This window comes from Artemia franciscana, chromosome 5 (assembly GCF_032884065.1).
Source record: "Artemia franciscana chromosome 5, ASM3288406v1, whole genome shotgun sequence".
NCBI lineage: Eukaryota > Metazoa > Arthropoda > Branchiopoda > Anostraca > Artemiidae > Artemia > Artemia franciscana.
This window is the reverse complement of record NC_088867.1, coordinates 49464785-49488634: the sequence shown is the minus strand read 5'-3', so window position 1 is coordinate 49488634 and position 23850 is coordinate 49464785. Positions and strand designations below refer to the sequence as shown.

Sequence of the window (23850 nt, the reverse complement as noted above, 5' to 3'; positions counted from 1 at the left end):
GGAATTTTCTCCAGTACTGTGATGAGGGATGACTCCCATGAGTTTACTTTTCGCTAGGACGTAAATGTGAGTATTTCTTGCTTTCCTCTTTTGATAGCTTTTAAAAACATTTTCTTAGATCCCATTAATCAATTGATTTAAATAAAATATTTACGAAAAAAGTTATTAAGTCTTCGTCCCTTGCAAGGCTCAATGGGAGGTAAAAAATGCAGCTAACGAAATAAATACAACTATCTAAATTTTATTGATACCTAATAATATAAACTACAGATAAGAGGCGCATCATATAGAAACACAGACCAACTATAAGTTCAAGAGAATAAAGGACGAAAGGAAGAAAAGAAAGAAAGAAAAAGAAAAAGAGTTGAAAGAGAAAGAAAAAAGTTAACTTTTAAAAGGTACAAAAGAGCGATACCTATAAGTTAGCTCGGGTAGTTCGATAATTTGTGACCCAGTTTAAGGTTTTAAATCAAAATTGAGGTAAATTAAAGACGAAGTGAAAGGTATTTCTATTTAATAAATATTTCAGAGACAAGAAGAATCAGTATCAATAAAAAGAGGAGTCTACTTAAGCGCTGCTAAACTGCCCCTATGTTAGATTACAAATATCTAAGAGAAGCCCTTTAATTTTGAATAGGCCTTTCCACATTGGTAGTTTCACTACTTAATCACATCTTCAGGTACTTTCACTGACTGAAATTTGTCGTAATTAATTATTATTGTTATTATTTTGTTGTTCATGGATGCTAATTACTGAAATTTGTTCATTAAAATTCGAATATCTGTTGATCAAAATCCGATTTTGACTAAATGTTGACTGTAACCAATTAATCTTCACAGCTACTTTAGTACATAATACATAAACTCAGGCGGCTAAAATTATATCTTAATTTCAAAACCAAGTACAATGTTATAATATTTCAGAATTATACGCAAAAATAAAAAATTCTTTGGTACCCCACACGATATATCAAGATTGTTACGAGTCATACATTATATTCCACACAATTTACCGATTTATTTGTTGTTTTTTCTACATTGTAAACAAGACCTCCTAACTTAGAGATGTAAAAAAAAATAAAAGAAGCAAAAAAAAAGGGTCAAAGTTTTACGTTTCAAAGTTTCTAATTAATTTGAAATCCGAGCACAAAATTTTAAATTTACCCACGATTTTTTTTTTAATTTATCTATGAAACAAAAGTTAATCACCAAGTAGGTATCCTTTTTGATTATTCTTTCCCACTTTATTATTATTACAAAATTAAATTATTACAAACTTAATTTGTAGGTTTCAAAAGAGGACCAACAAAAATTCTCTTGCTTCAAGCAAACTCTCATCCTTGGTAAATATTCTAAGTTATTCTGCTTTTCATTTAGTGTTAATTGCCAATATTCTCTTAATGTAAAAGCTCGCATTTTTCTAATTTATTTTTAGCTGCTTTAATCTCATTTGGAGTATAAGTATTTCGTTTTAAAATTCATGCAACAAGTTTTTAACTCCCTTATCTCCACAATTTATCGGTAAAAAAGGTCATTAAGCTAAGATATCATTTAATTAGGACGTTAAAAAAACACACACACACAAAAAAATGCTGATAGCTGGTTCCTCTGAAAGCAAGAAACGCTTACCCTTGAGTCACTCACTGGGACAACCTTCTTCTTCTTCTTTGGTACCTTAACCTCGTCGTCTAGTTCCACTATATATTCAGCAATTGATTCCCGTTTGATCTTCTTGGGCGGCACTTTTCGGACTGACATAACTGGAGATGGAGTGGGAGCTGGAGAACTGGAGATCTTTTCTTTCTTAGGAGCCTTCGGCTTTTTTGAGGGTGTTTTGTTGTTTATTGTCAGAGACAGCGATGGTAAAGGGGGACTAAGATCCAAGTTTTTCAATTCCTCCTATAAATATGAGCTTACGAGCCAAAATTCACGACTTGAGCCAAATTTCGCTTAGCGATTCACGTCACTATCCCAATGAAAAAATATAGGCGAATATTCGGTTCGCTTTATTTAGAACCGTAGTAGAATAAACGATAATTTCTTAAACAGGATTAATTTTCTTCTCTTTTACAGCTCTTACTCTAATACTTTGTTTTTTCTTTTTTTTTTAAAGTCTAATTAAATGTAAGCATAAAGAATTAATTCAGTTACTCAAAAAATCAACAGTTACTCAATTGGCTGAAAAAAAGTTATGCTAAAGCCAATATTTTTGTCTTATTTTTATGAAATTTCCTTAAGAACCACCTAAATTCGATTCAATATAGCTTTTATGTTAAAATCTAAATTCCAAAATTTTTTAAGTAAACCGATTGGAATTCTTATAATGAAAGGAAAAAAAAAAAAAAAAAACAGCAAATATAGAAGAAATCGCAGGGCAAACCTCATTGCAAGCTAAAAATAATTACACTTCAGTATATGAAACATAAACATCAGGGATATATTTAAGGGGTGGAGCAAGGACCCGAACAAAAGTTTCGTGACACGTGTTTCAGTTCAATATAAATGCAGAGTTACCATATAATTCTTCTACGTTTAGTTTTGTCGACAAATTCATCAACCCTAAACACATATTCCTTAGTGACTGCCTGATCAATATATATTTCCGTTTGTTAGTTGGCAAAAAGCAAATCAATCTTTAAAAAGAAAATTAAAGCAAAATACAGTAAAGTCTTTTTATTGTTCGTTTTTTTGTAATTAATGTAATTGGTAAAAAAAATGGTGTCAAAAAACTTCGAGAAGTCAATTAAGCTGATAAGCTAAAGGAACAATGCAGAAACATTTTAGCTTTCATAACTGATCATTATGTCGTCATGGGAGTCAAGCTGTTCAGAGGCCAAGTCTATGATTTCTAGAATCTAGTCATTGCACCCGACTGAATCTTAACTTACGTTCACCAAGATGTTCTCACAAACAAAAATTTCTACAAAATTTTGTCTAAAATATTGGTTTCTTCACGACAACAGCCTTTCTTTCCTTAGCCTCGTTCCTCCCCCATTCCTTAGACACTGTCTTTAGTCGCGCAATACTTCTACCAAATTTTTGCGGCAAAAACAAATTATAGGATTTTCTAAAATTATTGAATAGAATATTAGTTTGGCTCCAATTCTTGGAAGTGAAATGCAAAATACACTTTAAAATAAAGGAAAAAAATGGTATTCGTATTCAACCTTAGCAGTGGTGTAACATAGATTTTTTTTTCCAAAAAACATCTAAACATTTGTTCAATTACGTTTTACCGTTCATTTTGAATATCTTTTATTGAGCTTTTAATTCAGTTTTTATTTCAGTATTCAGTTCTCCCTTCCGTTGATGACCATTAAAATTCTTTTACGTTCGACAGAAAAGTTTGATTTTTCAATAGAAGCGATTTTTCTTTATAATTTTTTATAAGCAATAGATTTTTTGGCATGAAAAATTAAATGGGGCGGTGCTATAGCCAAGTTACAATAGTGCTAACTATTGACTATGGTAAAAAGAGGCAGATCGACCCTGGGGGGGGGGGGTATTAAAAATTAGTTGATGATTTGAATAAGAAGTACTCAGAAATTCGGAAATTTTAGGATTTGGGGAGAGGCAGGCTGACGCCCAACAGTGATATTTACCCTCGCATCTTGGAACGTCCAACAGAAATATTTATTCATTATTACTACAACTCAGAAAGCTTTCCGATTTTCGATTTTTCGATTTTCCGAGTCGATTTTCACTTCTGGGGGATACAACTTGTAAAGCTGTTATTTAGTAGATCTGTCCTTTGAAAATCTGAAGAGCATACTCGAGTATACATCATCAGTTTGATGGGTGATTCTAAATATGTTCATCAACCTACAAAACTGTAAACTTGGAAAATTTAAACTAAGCATTCACCAAATATAAGGTAATTACGAAGGATTTCAAGTAACAGAAGTAAATGTCCGTCGACAGCTTATATAATTATTCAGTATCAAGAGGTGAACAGAAATGTATGATAAAGGACATGCATACATTTTTGTTTGGAGACAACTGATTTTTGTTTGAGTAATAACTACTTTATGTTGTAAAGGCTAGAGTAAAGAATGAAAAACAGACATCCATCAGACGAACAGCAGAAATCTGCATAAATGAAGCTGAGATTCAGCTTTATCCATTCACCAAGTTATATTTTTAGAATTTGCTTTGTATTTCTTTAGACTGAAAAACAAGCTGAAAAGTTTTTCAGGAACATGTAGAACTAAGAAAATTTTCCCTGTTTAAAGCAAGTCAAGATAACTCTAAATCAGTATATGGATATACCTGAAAGTAACGAGTCAAATGATAGATATATAAAAGTAAAAATAATAGATGTATAAAATAATAGATGAATAAAAGTTACAGCTGTAGATTTCTTACAAAATTACAAATTTTTCAGGGAAACCAAACTAGAATGTTCTGTTTCTTTAGTTGGTACACTCTAGGGTGTATTGATGTACTATTGACCTGTTCGGGTGGCTCTTTTAATAATTCGATTTTACTTAGTATCTCTTAGATGGATTTCATTCTTCTACATACCTATTTTCTTTAATTTAAAATATTTATTCTATTCCCCAGTCCTCCTCTGCACACTCATATTTTTCCTCCCTCAGGTGGCGAATACGCCACCTGAGGCCAAAAACCGCGCACGCTCTTCCTTGAACTGCAGTCCATTCAAAGCTTCACTCTTTACCATCTCCCAGGAAGGGACTACGATACCACACCAAAGATCATTGCACCCACTCTTATCAACAGTAGGTCTAAGACCCTGATTAAAAAAAAAAATGTCATTTTGCCTTTGACTACTACGACCTTTTCCCATCCTATTCGGGACGACCTTTTTAGAAAATAACGTGAAGGTATAGGTTTTCAATATACTTTGAAATTGCAACTTTTACAACTGGACTTACAACTATATTGCGAAATTTTTTACAACTATAGCATCCCTCAAGTGTTCAATGTAGAGTTTTCCCTAAAATTTTCACGGATAAAACCCCAGAATAATTAGCAAAGGAGAGAGTAGTTTTCTCCATTAGTCTTCAAAATATTTCATTTAGCGTGTCCAACACAATAAGCCAAAAAGAAAGTCACTGTCATTGCAATAGCCCAGAAGTTCAGTTTTGGCATGCTTTCAATGGTTAATTTGCTTTTGGTTTCGTCGTAAAACGCGAAAAGGCGTTTTACGTTTAATCTCGTTTATACGAGAGACTTTTCATTGGTTGGTCCTATTCATTCTGGTTTTCATTAGCTCAAACAGGTAATGTACAAATGAAAATGAGGGTTTTGTTAATCTAAGAAAATGTGCTTTATAATAACATTTTATTGATACAATTGACAGTACAATCAAGCGGTGAGGAGTGAGCGGAAAACCCATATTAACGCAAAATGGCCTATGGGTTCTTATCCATAAGTTTAAGAGATCTTTGACCAGAATTAGCCTTTTGTTTGTGGGTAATTCTAGGAGGGTAGCTTATCCTATAATCGCAAAGCTTTAGTTGTAAAGGATTTGGGCGATCTTAGAAATTATTCCAGATTGATCGAGTGGGCTAAAAACAGTGAGGGTAACTAAAGAACAATTCAGACAAGTGATTGTTCAGTGGCAAGTAGTTGACAGTGATTGTGACAAATGAATAATGCACACAGCTCACAACACTTTCATGTGTGATAGAATAAAAGAATCACCTCTTCTTCATCAGAAGGAATTGGTTCATCGTCGCCATCGGGTTCTGTAGGTTCAGTGGGCGCCTTGACAAGCATCTCTTGGTGTAATTTCAATTCCTGATATGCCTTCGTCCACAACGCCGTCTTTTTTATCTGGAATAAAAGTCACAAAAGATTTTAATACATTCTTAAAGTGATGGAACAGCTTTACAAGAACTATACCCTTCAGCTAAAAAAAAGGGTAAAGGTAAAGAATACGGCACTATACCCTTAAAGTTCAAACTGGAGGTGCTCATCTCCGTTTCAAGGTCTTTCAGCCAGGAAGTGCAATGGGGGGGGGGGGGTTTAGAGACCATCCCGTGCTTTCGCGCACCCTTCCTACTTACCCCCCTCCCCCCGGATTTCTCTAGGTACGCATTTAGAGCTGGGTGACAACTCTGGGTGAGCTTACAGAGTCACGCTACTGACCACCCGTCAAAAACAAAATAAGCAGCCATGCCAGGAGTCGAACCCTTTTTTCATGTCCCCTTCCGTATCTCCGTTTTTCCAGCACGTTCTATGAAAAGCCCAAATAAAATAAAACGTGCATTTGGTCGATTTGGCTCCAGACTAGGGAATTTATCCCGCTAAATAATGAATAGCTCACAAAAAAATTGAACATCATCTAGCACATTCACAAAAGAAAACAGAATAAAATATACAAAGATTAGAAAGTTCATGCTATCCAAAACGAATATGCAAAAATTTGGGGAAAATACACATTACAATTTTGTGTCTGATGAAATATGGGTTTGACCCAGTTCGATCAAAGCCGTCATGAACAAAAATAAAAGTTCTAGGAAGTAGAATAACTAGTTTGCTCCTCCCTTTAATTTAACAAAGACAAGGATCTCCTTAATTGTCCAAATTCTTGACTTTTCCTAGCTTCATCATACAATGTTTAGTGAAGTTAATGAAACATTTACAGGGTTAAAGAGACGAGCAGTCATTGGAGTAAAGATAGAGCCTCTGAGACATAAACGCAACAGTGAGATGACAGCTCACCAGGATGTTTTTTTTTCTTAAGCGGAATGGTCTTAACAATTCAGATACGTCAGTATATACATAAACAAAACTCATATAAAAAAGGAAGAAATCTTCTGCCCTAGACATTAATCCGATGGATACCCCTCCTCCTCCGAGAAAAGATTGAAACAAGAATCCCAAACGCAAGATTTTTCAATCTATATTGACCTACTCCCCATCTACCATAAAAATTCGCTGAGAACAATCAAACCTGTTCACACTTATGTATATTCACATGTACCTGTAAAGAGGGTGAGGAAATCCCTTAGAGGCATTGAAAAACAGTGGTCTATAAACTATTTTTCCCAATTTCACCCCCCCCCCATAAATCTACTCTAGTCCTCATTTCTCTCTGAATCAGACCCGTGGGCAATAATATTTATACACATCCCTTCCATCAAAAGAGACCGCTACCCCCCTTCGTAATAGAACAGTGGCTAAAACTGAACATTTTTCTATTCTTTTCAACATTAAAATGTATTTCATAAATGGATCCACGTTTTTGTAATATGCAAAGAAATTAGCCTAAATAGAGTAAGCTACTGGAATTATACCTCAGCGACCGCAGTTTATGAGCAAAACCAAGAACAAATCTATATCCGTTTAAAATCGTTAAAAGTACTAAGCAGTCGTCTAATTGTTATTATTATTTCATGCCCAAATCTACAGGCTCAAAGCTCTAAAAAAGGAACAATGAAAATAAAATAAAATACCTTCTACTCATACTACTTGATGTACTATTAATACAAGATACTATTAACACACCTTAATACAAGCTTAATAGTATATTACTATTTGTAGGGTAACCAAGCGACCGTAGTTGATGAGTAAAATAAAGTAATGACCTATATTGCTTACGATGTTACAAGTGGCAGGTTGACAGTTGCAACGTGAAACTTTAAAAAAGAGCAAAAAACATCTAAATATACAAAACAGACTCACTTTTAAACTTGGAAGATCTGCGTCTATAGGTCGAATGTTACTATGGTCAATGGTGGCTCTTTCATGTTGACCTCCAAAGAACCTCACATCATACGAGTTTTGTATCTTCTTTATCACCTGCAAATGCAAAGTACACTTTAATTCAAGAACAAATCATGTCACAGAGGTAGAATACAACTCACAAACAAATAGTCAGTTTATTCAATTCCGGCTTAAACCCGTGTTTTTAACTAGTGCAATCTTGGTGCTCTCATGTTGACCACATGTAAAACCTGATGCAACCTCAGTAAAGGGTGCCATCCGGTAAGAAAAATCATTATATTTCAGGGATTTTTTGGATGATTTAGTAATTTCTTTCAATATTTTACTGATGTATGTGCTGATTTAGTGGATTTTGTGTTTAGACAATATAAAAAATCACTAGAAATAGTGATAAATCACTAAGAATGGCAACCCTGACCTCAGTGCTCTCCAGTTCTCAAATTGATCAAGCATAATCTGCACTCTTTGTGATACAGCAGTAGTACGACCTATACAGTTTTGTATACTATTGGAAACCTTCATGATATTTATGTCTTTACATGCCAATGCTGCTATCTACGAAGCTCCGAAGGGCTATCCTGAATAAGTGACTTCCCTAAACTATTTTTGGTTTAATCTAAAACTGTTAACTAAATTAATCTAATTGAATGGAAAAGCATTTATTGTGACGTCGGCGAAGGAATCAGAAATTGCGATTTTTGAAAGAATATCAGAACATTTTTTTTTTGGTAAAAGAGCCTTTTTAGCAACAAATGGGGTGGTGGTGCAGAGACGAAGTATAGAGACCCCCTCCTACTTATACGTGCCCTTTGAAAGGAATTTCATGAATTAGACGATCTATGCTCTCAATAATACAGCAGTGAAGCTTTACTGAAACACTTTTATGATATTTTTATCTCCCTTTTTCGTATATAGGATAAAAGATATAAAAATTGACCAAAGATGGCTGTAGCAATTCAAAAGGTGGTAGGGTCTGATCTTACCACCCAACGGGATGGTGCTATATGACAGGGTTTCCGGAAATATGACCAGAGATAGGGCAAAGACTGACCAAAAATCACGTGTCGTCAGAAGTCATTCTACGGTCGTCACAAGCCATCAGGGTTTTTGTTTGGGTGAAGGTGGCGGTATTTTAGTTTTTTTTTTTTGGGGGGGGGGGTCCAAAAAACTTTAGAAAATTCATCAAATATTTGTTTATACACATTTTACAGTTTTACGAATTGGAAAAGTTCGGAGGGAGTTCAAAACCCCTACCGCCCTGGATACGGCCTTGCCTTCATCGGATTCCCGCTAAAACTAAAGCGAGTAAGTATATTAGTCATCATAAATTTACCCGGAGGGTGGAAAAACTAAAAATGTATTTAGATTTTTCGACTTATATTATGAAGCAGTTGTCAGTAAAAGGGATTAAAGTGTTAGGCATCGAAAAAATATTGATTTCAAAGGCTCTGATTTCGGACTATTTCTTTTAGTGAGAAAACAGAACAACACGTATTCTGGAAAAAAAAATTAAACATACAAAAGGCCCAATATCATAAGAAAAATTGAATCAAAAGCGAACCTATAAAACTTGTGTTGTTTTAAGGAGGTTAAGTGTCCAAAATCTAATCTCCAAATCTAACGAATTCCTCTGTAAACTATTGAACTTTTTTTTTTCTTAAATAAGAACTGCTCAAAGACAGGGATCTTACTTGAAGATTAGAAATCTAACTCACCTTAGCTGGCCAAAAGGAATATCCTTTTTGTTTTGCAAAAACAAGGTCATGCTTGGGATAGCATGGCTCACAGAACCAATCTTTTGTTTTCATTTCATTTGAAACCTGGTAGCAAAATCGACATTGTCTGATCTCGTTTATGTCATAAGCACAGTCCCGAATCATAGCTCTAGCTGCATCGGCAAAAATCGAATTCACTACAGAAATAAATTATATTATGTATATAACTTGTCACAGTAGACAAACACAGTCTGTATATAGATTAATCGTATCAAATTCTAATATAAACAGAAATATGATGTATTCTTACGCTAATTCTAGCCAATATCTTTTTTGTCCCTTTTCAACTAAAGATTAATTTCTTGAATTAAGTACAGAGGTGGACCCAAAACTTGGCAATAAACATTATTCATTTAAAGAATTTTTTTTTCTTCTTAAGAAGTAAAATTTATTCTAATAGATGTATCTACACCGAAATGAAAAAAATTAAACACAATTTTTCTAACAACCACAATTGTGCTTTATCGAAGTTTTTTTTTTTTTTAACATAAGGGTGCGATGAAATTTTCTAAAAGTAATTCAATAAAAAATGACTTTTTCTTACATCAATATTTTGTGCGTAGAGTTTTGAAATTGGCTTTAGCGAAGACATCAAAAGCTGATTTACGAAACTTCAACGAATTCGTCAGCTTTAAAAAACGTTACAAAAAAAACTAATACTGCTATGGTAAATCTATAAAGGTTTTGAATTTAGCGCATAAGACTAAATAAGAAAATTTGGTAAAATTCGGGCGAGCTATTTTTTGCTATCTTGGAAAGTGGTTAGGTTGGGAAAATGAAACTTTCAGTAATGAATCCAATAAGGTATTGCCAAGCTACTATGTTACTAACTTAAGACTTAGGTCTTCCCGCGCTAGCTGGCACATAAGGCGACAACGGTGCATCTCCATGACGACCTCTCTTGTGTTTTTTAACAAAGTTCTTCCAACGACGATCCCAAAAGCGCAGCATCCTTCTCAAGGCATTCGCTTAGTGTTGCCTCCTGTCGCCCGCGTCTTCTGATGCTGGGGAAGAGCCAACACCACACATCATAGGGTAGGCGGCCCTCACCCATCCGCACCATATGACCCCAATAATGCAATCGGTTAGTCGTAATTCTATCGACCACGAGGAGCTTCTTTGTCTTTTCACGTACAAAGGCGTTAGTGATCTTATCAGTCCACTGGATACCGAAGATACGCCGAACACAGATGTTCTTAAAACCCCGGATTTGCTTTTCATTCATCTTGGCCTCGCCACAACCTATGCAAGTCGTATATTAGACAGGACTACCTTTGAAGGGTATGTGGGCTTACTTGCTGGTATATTATAAAGGGAAAACCACTCAATAAAGAATGGTGGGTGACAAAGCCTGTTGCTGTTTCACCTAGTCAGGCGCTAAATACAACGACAGAATACAACTCAGATAAAGAAGGGAAGTCCGCTTCTCAGTATAGTACAGTTAGGGATTTCTCATATGAAAACCCAGACCGTCTTTACTCTGTTTAAATTCCAAATCGATCGCTGTAATGAGAGGATCATCTCCAAAAGTTCACACAGATTCTCATTAACTCGTTTTCTTTCATTGTTTTATAAATACTAAATTGGAATATTCAAATTTTACTATAAAAGAATGGAGAGGGAGTGGAGGTAGGTACTTCAAAATACCATACCAGGACATACTTTAGTCTGTATCTCCATCCCGAAAGATTCATTTTGCTAACTTAACCACTTTCCAAGATAGCGAAAAGTAGCTCGTATAGAATTTCACCGAAAAATTATTTTCTAACTTCTTTCGAAAATTTATTCTCCTTCTCCTGAAATACAAATAAGATGACACTTCAATGCAGTAATGATAATTACACTAAGGAACTATCTTCAGGTTGAGGACTCAAATATGTAATCTTAATAACAAATATTATCTCTCCACTGCCCATATTCGCAATTGCATAACTGTATTTGTAAGTCTTTCTTTTTAACCTAAAATTTTAAAAACTGAACGAGAAAGGTTTCCTAGAAAAAACAAAAAACTAGATAAGTGACATTTCATGACATCTGAAATCTAATCGTATTTTTTATTTATTATTTAAAACCACATTAGTAGACTCGTAAACTAGTTTTATAGTTCGAACACCCAGATTTGGAACAGAGAAACTAAGAATTACCCCAAAAATTTACGGGCGATATAAGTCTCTGATATTTCGAATTAAGCATAAGGGGTCATATTAACAGAAACTCCAATTCACGAAAATGTAAGGGATAGGGTCTGTCTTTTTCTAAATGAAGATAAAAACAAGTATTTTTCAAAATATAAGGGAGGGGGGGGCAATTTGGCTTTTCTTAATGAAAATACAAAAAGTTATATTTTTTGAAAATCTAATCGAGCATTAGCCCCCCCCCCCAAATTAGCGCTTCTGTACATTAGAATAAAAATATACTTTTTCGGGCAAAAGTAGCTATTCCTAGCGATATACAACGCTGTTAGCTTAGAAAGATTGTTTAAAAAATGGATCCAGATGCCATTAATTCCTAATTTCCAACTGGAAATAAACTTTACATATTTATTATTATTATTGAGTTTATAGTACATTTCGTAGTAGGATCATGGTTGCCAGAAGAAATTACTCAGTAAATACTTGGCTTTAGCAAGTCACTACAAGCATTGATTTAGAAAATCGTTAATACTATGCAGCTAATTGGCAAGAATAATAAATAAAATAAATACAGAACAAATAAAATCAAGGAGATACGTCCTTAAAAAAATTCACATGAAATATTTCTAACTATCTTTGGTCCCGTCCGTCACAGAGACGGAAAAAGATGAATCTTGCGGCCTATTTGAACTGCGAAACTCAAAATAACATGCAAGCAACACAAACTATCCATCTCCCCTATCAAACCCTAACCCTTCTACCTCTCTTCGATCTTGAAGAAAGTTGCTAATGATTTCCCATCTTAATCCCAGAGTCATTATGATTACATATGGAAGTAACATATCTATGCATAGGGGTTGGGGGGGGGGACGTGGACAGATTTCAAATGAGATTCTGTTTCCAATGCGGCTAAGTATAACATTTCTCCGATAAGTACTATGTGGCTCCAATCGCTGCAATATTGAATCTATGTGGCATTTACGAGGTATATAGCCTGGCATAAATAAAATTGATGACGATGAAAATTTTTGTTCTTAGAATTCATCAAGTAAGAAAACAAATAAGCCTTTTCTTTCAAGTTGTTTCTAAATTAATCAAAAAAAGATTGATAATTTGTTTTGAAACTGCACATACAAAAATATGATCATATTTATCTAGGGTCATTCAATGTTTTTTTTTTCAAATTTGTTAAGTAGTTTTTGATTATTGTTCCATTGTAGCCATTACATAACCGAGAAGCGTATATATTCATATGATTTTTTGTCTTCAAATTTTGGTAAAAGAGGCCCAAACCCAAAACAGAATCCGAGACAGAAACAGAGTACCTGCCGAGAAAGCAAATCACAACAACGTCAAGGTTTATATATCCGCAAGCATCACATATACATCTAGGTTCACTCAAGCGACTCCTCAGGCTTTCTTCACCGCATTTCACTCAGGCGGTGTTTATGATACACGGTTTTCAAAACAGAAGTTAATTTCAATTATGAAACGTATCCAATAGATAATTTCGAAGACCACACTGCCTTTCTATGGCGATAAGTAAAAGTTCAAATAGGGTTAAATCCTTTTATTAGACAGTAACAGTTCACAAGAAATACTGGATATTTTGGTCACACTGGCAGTGACCGTCATCAGTAGAGATATTGCGTTTTGAAAATTAAATAATTGTTTCGTTACATCTACGTGTTTTAAAATACAACTCCTCTAATATTGAGCACAAGCGGTAAAATTAGGCATGGTATCAAATCTCTAATAGCCAATCAAAAGCAAGATTTTGACCTCGGCATTTCAACATTTTAACTTTTTGCCACATAAGCTATTTTGATAACATGGACCTGAAAGTAAACAATAAGCAGCAAACGTTTTCTAGCAATAAACCTTTAGCTTTTTTTAATTTGTAAACTCTATAAAATAGGTAAACTTTTTCTATTTGTACCTATATTTACCTATAAACCATTTTTAAAAAGGTAAGACTTTTTTCTTAAATGTTTTTGCATCAAAGCACCCTTAACTTTGAGTAGGGACAAGAATATTCCTTTGAACTAAGGATTAACAAAAAACTTATTGCCTTTAAAAACTTGCTATTTATATCATACATCTAATACTTTTCAAATTTAATTTGACCATTTATATACTAAAATACTCCTGACACATTGCCCATACTTGAGTACATTCGGAAAAATTCATAGTTCCTAAGCCTTTCCCCTTTTTCCTAGCAGAAGAATAGCGCTATAAAATCAGAACAAACATTTATTTTTTTCAGAAAAATAGCGATATAAAGTCAAAACTACTGCCGAAGAATAGCACTAAAAAATCAAAATCAGTCCTTGTTTACAGAAGAATAAAGCTATAAGATCAAAACTAGCAGAAGAATAGAGTTAAAAAATCAAAACTAGCAACAAATCTTTTTTCAAAATTACTGCTAATTATTTTGTGGGCCAAGTGAATTCAAGTACTGAACGGTTCAAATGTCAAAATAACCTGAAAATTGTCATAGTTCTCACCTCCATGGTAAACAGCGGCGTTATGCATCACAGTCTGAACATCGTGTAAGAAATCAGTCAAATTTTCATACCGCCTTAAAACAGCCTTCCTTTTAATATCATGAAGCTCCATCGGAGTTTTTAAGAGTAGTTTAACTCGAAGGTAATCGTCTTCACTTGGGAATGAATCTAAAAATACATAATACACATTCAATCCAGTAAATGAACATTAATTTTTTTTAAATGGGAAAATATGTATCATTGCTAAGGTAAACAAGATAATGGATAGTGATATTGGGTTAGGTTTGTCAAATTTAAGAATGACATTGACTTCCCATCCCCCCTTTTTTTATTTGCAAAAAGAATTTCATACGACTAGTTTAAAACATAATTACGATTATAGAACATATAACCAGAAAAAAGCGAATTATATAGGAATTGTATGGGAAAATAAGGGACCGGGAGTAGAGTCGCAAAATAACAGTATGTCGGGAGAAAGGGTCGGGCCCAAATCCCCCCCCCCACTTGTGCTCAGACCGGTTCTCACGATCATTTTAAAGATATACAAAACAAATTGTCTAACCCAATTCTAGGTTATGAAGTTTTAAATTATTTAATTATAAAAAATTAATTAAATATGCAAGAATTAGCAGATCTGTGACTTGTACAAGCATTCAAACTGCAAAAATACTAAGTACTTTTGAATTTTCTAAAAGAGGAAAACAGCAAACCAATCTCATGGTGGCTTCCTCCCACGTTTGCAAGTACGGTTTATGCAGATATATTTTCGCATCTATATTCCATAATGAGACATTATTTAAAATGCGTCTTAGTGATCTTTTAACAATATTAACAGAATTACCAGAGGGATCTAACCCATGCAGCTGACTTCTTTACACTCATTGATTACTGCTGCAAAAATAAATCCTCTAAATTGTTTAAAATCTGTAAATCTAAGCTCAAACCAGTAGTGCAGCGAAGTGACCTAACATCCTAAGAAAATTTGAACTTGCATAGCTCTTAAAATAATTACACTTTTTAACAGTTTCATTTGGTGGTAATTGGTGGATATCATTTGGTGGATAATTAGCCAGAGATAGTCTCAGCGCCACTAGCAGATCATTTGACGAGTTCCTCCGCTTCATCACCATCATTAAGAATTGCAAATACTCGGGATAATTTGCCTGAGACACGCTCAACGCCACTAGTAGATTAGTTTGACAAGTCCCTCCCTTTCTTCACCGTCATTAAAAATTGTAAAAACTCGGGATAATCTGCCAGAGACTGGCTCAACACCACTAGCAGATCAGTTTGACAAGTTCCTCCGTCACCACACTAAGAATTGCAAATACTCGGGATAATTTGCCTGAAACACGCTCAACGTCACTAGCAAATCAGTTTGACAAGTCCCTCCCTTTCTTCAGCATCATTGAGAATTGCAAATACCCGAGATAATTTGCCAGAGACAGGCTCAACACCATGGTAGATCAGTTTGACAAGTTCCTCCGTTTCATCGCGGTCATTAAGAATTGCGAATACCTGGGTTAATTTTTCAGAGACACGCTCAACGCCATTAGCAGCAGTTTAACGAGTCCCTCCGTTTCATCGCCATCATTAAGAATTGCAAATACTTTTGTCACTAAATTTTGGAGGAATTTGTATTTTAGAATATTGGCTCTGCATATAATTACTTGTCATCCATTCAGAACAGGGGCGTAACTTTCAATGGGGCAGGGGGAGCAACTGCCCCTCCCAGAACTCATTTTGCCCCCCCCCCCCTATCTGAAATTTAGTTTCTCCAAAAATCTTGTCAAAACTAAGATAGCCTGCATAATTCCAGCATCCACAGAAATAGGTCAGTTATCTTTAGTGCATCTTTACCTTTATGGTACACTATGGCTAATTTTTCATTTTTTATTGTCATTTTCACTTGATTCTGGATAATTGGCTTTGGCTTTGCCCCCCTCCGATTTTGACGAAACAATTTTGAAGAAAAAAGAAAATAACAATATTAATAACAATAACAAAGAACTGAAATTAGAAAATTGATTTAAAATCAAGAAAGAATAAAGTTTGAAGATAAACTCAAGTTTCTCATATTCAATCGAATCATCAAACAAAATCAAAATTAAATCAAGAAAAAAAGAATCTGCTTATTAATCAAATTCTAAAATAAGATTTTTAAAAGCATCGGTTGCAACTTTAAATAAGAAGCGCTAGACATCGCAGCGTTGTCAATTTCAAACATTTTATTTCTTCATTTCCTCTTTTGTTCCTCCCGCTCATATTAGCAATTCAGTCTGCACCTCCTATGCGAATATTGTTCTCCTTGTTAGCTAGACAAAGAGTGGAACAGCAATTAAACTGAACATAGAATGTTGTTTTTTTTCAATTTTCATCTGCTTTTGACAAGATTGACGTCTATTTGAATATTAACAAATGAGAAGATCTATCTTGTAATTTCTATAATTAACACTTGTCAATTCTTCTGTTGTTTTTACGCCTCTTGTTATTTTCTTCATTTTCAAACTTCAAGTTGATTTATTTGAAAAGAGCTGAGGAACAAATCTAAAGAAATGGTTAGCCAAGGAAGTCCTGGCAGCTTGTGTGGCTAAAATAATAAACAAAATTCAGCATAAAATGAAAAAACAAATTAAATTTAAAGTAAATAAAAGAAAAAATACAGAGTTATTCAGCCGTTGAAACCCTATCTTAACATGACAATATTATGTCTTTACTAGCAGAGATGACTAAAAACACGCGCACAAATCAAAACGATCCAAAAAAGGGGAAAAAAAAAATGCTAGAAAAAAATTGCTGGCAACTTGTGTGGTTAAAATAATAAACAAAATTCAGCATAAATAGAAAAAATAAATGTGAAATAAAAAAGAAATTAAGTTAATCAGCTGTTAAAACCCTATCTTAACATGACAATATTATGTCTTCAGTAGCAGAGATGAATAACACACGCGCACAAATCAAAACGATCCAAAAAAGGGAAAAATAATGCTAGAACCACTGAAACCTTGCAAAAACCGTCCAAAAGCGTCCAAAAAGTACAAGATCTGCAGAGTTTCTAACAACCACTAAATAGCAAAACAAAACTATTTAAGAGAGCATAGGGGATTGTTAATACTATTAATAGCCTAACATTCCTTAAGGCTTAAATTACCTGTGCTTCTAAAAGATATAGTTTATAATAGGATGGTTTTTTAAGTAAAAAGGAGAAGATACTTTGGACATCTGGAAACAGCTTCTTAGTAGTATTGGTTTGTGCAAAGCTTGATTTCTTTTAAATCTACGGAGATTTACGATTAAAAAAACTGTACGGTTTAAAAAGGGGAAGATAGTTTGAGCCACTGGAAACGGCCACTTAAGAGATATGATTTGTGCAAAGCCTGATTTCCTAGGAATATATGGAGACCTCTGGCTTAAAAAATGAACAGTTTAAAAAGGAGAAAATACTTGGGACCACTTAGGAGATAAGATTTGTGCAAGGCCTGATTTCCATGAAATGTATCAAGACTTAAAGTTTAAAAAATAAAGATACTTTGGGCCAGTGGAAAGAACCAATCAGGAGATGTGATTTGTGCCAAACCCGATTTTCTTGAACTACAGAGACTGTATAACTACGAACATTCATCCCTGTCTTTACCGCAGCTTTCCCTGTCCTTGTGATTTCATTAATGTTCAGACGGTTGCATGTTATACAAATGATATGTTACCAAAAGTTGCACTTTTTGGGCATCTATCTGGAGCTGAACTGTAAAGCACAATATTCACAAACAGAAGTCATAAGAAAAGAAGTTATTGATATTGAAAATTCGTTTCCAATTCAATAATATGATGCTTTTCATAAAACTAACTCGGAATCCAATAACATCACTTGCTTCGACATCACAGAATTTGTCCACCTTGAATCGCTATTACCATGTAATCCAAGCATTGATAGCTTTTTAGATTTAAATACCTATATAAGATACAAATAGTTACAAAACTATAAACAGTAAAAGCTTTTTAATTAGTATAAAGTTTCAGTTTATTGGATAAGTGACCAATAGCTGATTTTCAACCATTTTGTACCATAGGATTTCTCAAAACCTGAATTTTATTCTCTATAAACAAATAACAGAATCTGGCAACAATCAATACAATGAAGATACTTCACCATAACGAAATGTGTTGACGATAGGCCTTTCGCTAGCATGAAGTAACTTTATTCTTATATAGTCTACTCACATCAGACAAAGGCGGTTTTCCCTTCAGTACTAAATTCCTAATTACTAATATTCCCGGAATTAATTAAGTAATAATACTTAATTACTAATATTCCCGTCTAACTTCCTCACACTGTGCAACTAGGCCCGTGTTTTAACTCTAATTATTTCCAATAAAGCTCAAAGTTATTTTTAACACAATTATCCAGCTTACGGTTCGTTAAGGCGGTCTTTTCTTTTTGTTTACTGTTTATTAATTGTTTCAGACAGTATTTCTGAGGAAATGCAGGTCTATACCTTTTTCTAGTTTTTCTCTATGGCTACTGGCATGGTGGTATTACGAAGCAACGTTTGTGTACGCAATTGTTTCCACCAAGGCTGCCAGTATTTTCACAAAACGAAGGATTTTCAACAGGAAACTAAGAATATAGAAAACCAAGAATTTTCTCTAGAATCTTGAAATTCTAGAAAACCAATAAATTTTCTATTGTAGAAAACTAAGGTTATTCCCCAGAGTCTTCAAATTTCAGTCTTAGGCTTGAAATGTCGGGAAAAGTATAACCCAAAAAAGTAAGTAGAGCATATTTATCTTTATTCTTTAATATCTTGGGATTAATTCTCAAACTCTGAGATATTTTGGAATTATTTGCGGAAAATCTTTTAGATTAGGCTGTACATCAACCACAACTCAATTCATACATGATTAGGGCACAATAAACCATCTCAATAGCAAATTGACTCTATAGCTAAACAGACTAAGCAAGAAACCAACCAGGTTACTTCGACATGAAACTGAAAGAAGGTTGACAATGTTGTAACCAGGCTGGTCACCACCCCAAAAAAAATCAGCTATCCCTTAACCTTCGTCAATATTGAGAAGAAATACAAGAATAAAGAGATTAAAAGACCAGAACGAGACATTTCTCCTTCCATGAAGAGTTGTCTCATACAAGAATGGAACTCAAGGATATTTTTGCAAGCGAGTTTTCGGATCGCTAATTCTCAGTGGCAGCTGTAGTTCTCTCTAGCGGAAGGTATAACCGGATCTCTCTCCTGAGGTTAATTTGAATTTAACGTCTATTGATCATTTTATTTTTTGGTCTTTTTAAGATTCTTCCGTTTTTAAATTACAGTAATCAGTTCTTTAATTAATTAATAAATTATTATGCATTAATTAATTGATTAATTATTATATAATAATCATTTACTAATTAGTTTCTCTATTAATTAGAAAAAATCTTTACAAAGTTCGTAGAAACTTGGAAATAAACTTTTTACTAATCAATTAATTTTATTAACTTTTATTTCTTCAATTAATTTACTGTTTTTAGAATTATGGACTACGCTCTGATCAGCCCCAGCACATCGTGAAATCTGTAAATTAGTGCATTTTCTGTAACTGTTATGTTTAATCCGTGTCTTTTTTCCTGTTTGTTTTTGATTTTGTACACCGTTATTTATTGTAATGCAGGTAACAATGAAATTATTATATCGTTTTGTACGGTAATGCGGAGACCATGCGACAAGGCCATATTTTTGCCTTATCCTATACATCTGTGGATTGGTAAGGGGTAAGTCTCACTGTTTCAACAAGTCAAACTACATTAAAAGAGGAGTGTCAAATAGTTCATAACTTACTTGGAGATTTCTTAGTGGACTTATCTACTTTTGAAATATCTATAGGTGGTATCGCCAGATCTCTTTGCATCACTGGGTATGGCAGCTACAAAGGAAAGTAAAGATTATTTTTATTTGCAAAAATCTTAAAATAATTTTCTGATTTAAAAATAATAAATCTGGGATTCTATTAGACAATTTAATATTAACTTATGATTGTTCATTTCTGAAAATTTCGACAGATAATTAAAACGAATTATTCCCCAAAGCAAAACCCTTCCCCAAAGCGAAAGTTGTGTTTTAACATTACAGAGACTAATATTAAGTTATAAATCCATATAAATGTAAACTATAATCTGGTTAACCTGCCGACAAGCATACACAACCAAAAAAAGATCCTTCCCCAAAAAACGATGAGCTCCACGCCAAACACCAAACTCAAATAAGATGTACCCCTCACAAAAAAGAGTCTCAACAACAAATACAATTTTTTCATGTTCCTAACTCAGTGTTTTTTGTTTCTTTTTCCAATCTTCAAGATACCCTTGGCGTAATTATCCTTGATTTATTAACCTTGGTCCATTTACTAAGTAAAATCTCATTCTATGCGCAATACAGACTGAGTATCGTTGATGTATACCTGTAATATAACCGGGCCCTTGGTGCAAAAAGTAGGGTAGCCAAGTAGCACTTGGCAGTTTTCAAATTTATTGGCAGATTTTGTTTGAAAATAGCATTTTTATATATAAAAACAATTTTTGTGGATTTCCCCAAAAATCTGTCTTCTCGAACAAAAATCTGTTCCCCAAAAATCCCCTTTCATTCAGGGTTCCCACCCCTGGTGATTTCTCACTATTGACGATCCGCCCCTAATAACTTTCATTTGAACGTTTATATTTGGTGTGATTTTAATCATCAATGCAAAGAGGGTTATTTTAGACAGATGGACCGTGAGTTATTTTTTTTTTCTATTCTGTTTCTATTTTCGCAGGATGCAGAGAGAGAAGGAGAGAATTTCGTGATAAATTTAGAAATAGTTTTATCTTTCAGCTATAGATTAGATGAACATACTGCTCGTGACCTTTTTTATGCTCTTTCAATATATAACCGTTATTAATTTCTGAGTTTTACTCAGACACTAAATGCACTTTTTTAGATGATACCTCTTTCTCTTATTTTCTGTATTTTAGTTTGAGTCATATTTTCGTTTACTCTAGGTTTTGAGATATTAATACTTTAGAAACAAATGTTGTGCAATTAAGATATTAATCTTAAATACACAATAAATGAATGCATGATAAATTAAAGGGTATTTATGTATTATACCACCAACACTCAAGTTTATACTGAGTAAAAGTCGAGAACAAACTGGTTTTATCTGTCAGTATTAAGAAACAATTAGTTTACACTCAGTGAAAAACAAGAGGCGGGTGACAGAATATATTGGAATTACATAATTTGGGTTATATATTTGCACATTAGAGGGGTGGTTAGGCTAGTTTAGGTCAGTTCAGCCCTACACCTCCCCCCCCAAATGTGCAAATAAATAGGCCAAATTTTTTTCTAAAGTATTATATTTGCTCGTCTTTAAGTGTTTTTCATTAGGATTAGCCTAACTTCACTTCTTGAATGTTGGCGGTATAATACCTAAGCACAGATTAAAGGAATTGATCTTTTTGCCAGGAATCTTCACCATTTAAAAATTGCTGAATTTTTCTTCATTTGGTATTTAAAATTAAGTACATTTATTTTTCCTTGAGAACTGAATTTTGCATATAACCCTTTATCTTCAAATATATTCCCCTCTTCCTTCCTAACCATTGCTACTCTGGTGCACTCATCCCAGCAATATTTTGGTGGGCTTCCATGCTTGATTGAGTGGTTCAACTGCAGTCTAGAATAAATTTACGGTCTAGGAAAGCTGTTAAGTAAGTGGACGAAATTTAAAAAAATAGATATTCTGCTTAAATTAGGGCATTGATTTTTTTTTTTTTTATTACTAGGCCTACCTCCACAACTTCTAATGCTTGAGCAATTATTAACCCTGTATAAAGGCGTATCCTGAGATAAAAATAACAGAATTAAAGAAAATTGCAGTAGAATTGGATTTGCCATTCAAAACTTTTCCTAAATATAGCCCTCTTGCCGTAAAAATTGCTGCTCTTCCCCTCTTGATGAGAGAAAAATTAAGCTATAGATTATATTCACATTTGGGGATAGTTGATTAAAAGGGAAGTTACCATAAACATGATTCGTAAAAAAAAACTGTATATTATAGCCAAAAGTAAAAATTCGGTTACTATTTCCAGATTGTTTTCTTGTTAAGTTTTATGTTATTTTCAGACTTTGTTTACGAACAGTTGGGTCTTTATTTCTTACTCTTCTACCTGATATCTTTGTTTGAAGATTGATCAAACAGTTCGTAGTAAAGAACTGTAAGTAACTCAACCCAACAGGAACCAAAACTCTAAAAAGAGTAAATACAAAACGAAAAAAGAGCTATTTTCGCTTTTGATAATTTTTTTTACCAGGTGATGTATCTCTTCTGAAATGTCTCTTTTCACGAGATGTATGTATATCTTTTCTTCTGCAAGAAGAGATGTATCTCTTCTCATGCTGCTACTTCTTCAAACCAAAAGCTCATTAAGTTTCAATGTTGCTATGTGAAAATTTACTTTTAAGTCTTTGTTATCCATCGTCCTTGTGGACAAGTTTTTACTTACTCCAGTTCTCTTCAACTGAAAGTGTATATTTGTCCAAATCTTTTACAAATAGCCAAATTCTCTCTAAACAGTTTATTCGTCAGTTGAGAAAATCTTAAATGGGCCAGTAGCTATCAATACGTATATACAGTTAAAGCAGGTAATGGAAAAACTGGAACAAGAAAGATTAGAGTTTAATACTCTGTTTGTTTTAAAGATTGATCTCTGTTTTGGGGATTAGATTAGGGCAAAACTAATATCACAGCTTCATAATGCATGTGACTGCCAGGCTGCCAATCATTATTGTTCTCCCAGAAAATCAAATGGTGCTTTTTTTAGTAGTAGCAAAGTGATCAATGGCATGCAGTTAGGTATGCACAATTTTTTTTTAATAACAATAGCATGGGAGTGTACAACTCCATCCATAACGTAACAGCAACTAGACCTACGTTGCCTGAGCAACGTTAAGTGTTTGTGCGGCTTCGCCCAAAAAAGTGTTGCGGGAGCAAGACTTTGGTTTTGTTTCTTTGTTATCGGTTAAACGCTGAAATTGTCAGCCTATCGAAGCTTTTAAAACGTTACGTTCAAAGAAGAACACGATCAGTAATCACATGATCAAAAACTATTCCTCAGCGTTGAAAAAACAACAATAACAAAAGAATATCGAAAAAGGGGACTAAATTGACTTTGCAGCCAGTTGAACTTTATCCTTTTCAATCGTAGACATCGTGACGGATGAAAGCTTAGAACAATATATTATATAATCCAGTTGGTATTATAAGGCTATCTGTAACTTTTCAGGATCAAAATACCATAAATGACATTATTAATTATGAAGAAACTACTATGACATATTTTTTATCAACTCATCACGAGCTATCGATAATACCGAAAAAAGGGACTAAATTGACTTTGCAGCCAGTTGAACGTTATCCTTATCAATCGTAGATATCGCGACGGATGAAAACTTGAAACAATATCTTATATGGTCTAGTTGGTATCATAAAGCTATCCGTAACTTTTCAGGATCAAAATACCATAGATGACATTCTATTAATTATTACGAAACTGCCTCGTTGTTTTACGTTATCGTTTGTACCTGTTGCGTAAACACTTAATCCTAGGTTACAGTGAGTATGGGTAGGCTACACCAACTAGCAAAAGTTACAAACTCCTCTTCACTAAAGATGATTGTAGCCTAACAGACGATTGTTACTTAAAAGTCC

At 33.9% G+C, this 23850-nt stretch overlaps 1 protein-coding gene across 2 annotated transcripts in view; it reads right to left on the bottom strand.

Annotated features, from left to right (window-relative positions):
• The window catches only part of LOC136027538 (zinc finger MYND domain-containing protein 11-like), a 75826-nt gene that overhangs the window by 16476 nt on the left and 35500 nt on the right, over nt 1-23850 (bottom strand). For both annotated transcript variants that reach the window (XM_065704887.1, XM_065704885.1), the window contains exons 6-11: nt 19944-20028; nt 14110-14277; nt 9411-9607; nt 7654-7770; nt 5668-5799; nt 1630-1899 (exon numbers count right to left, since the gene is read on the bottom strand). In XM_065704887.1, coding sequence (XP_065560959.1) covers nt 1630-1899; nt 5668-5799; nt 7654-7770; nt 9411-9607; nt 14110-14277; nt 19944-20028 — 969 coding nt within the window. The remainder of the gene's footprint in view (nt 1-1629; nt 1900-5667; nt 5800-7653; nt 7771-9410; nt 9608-14109; nt 14278-19943; nt 20029-23850) is intronic.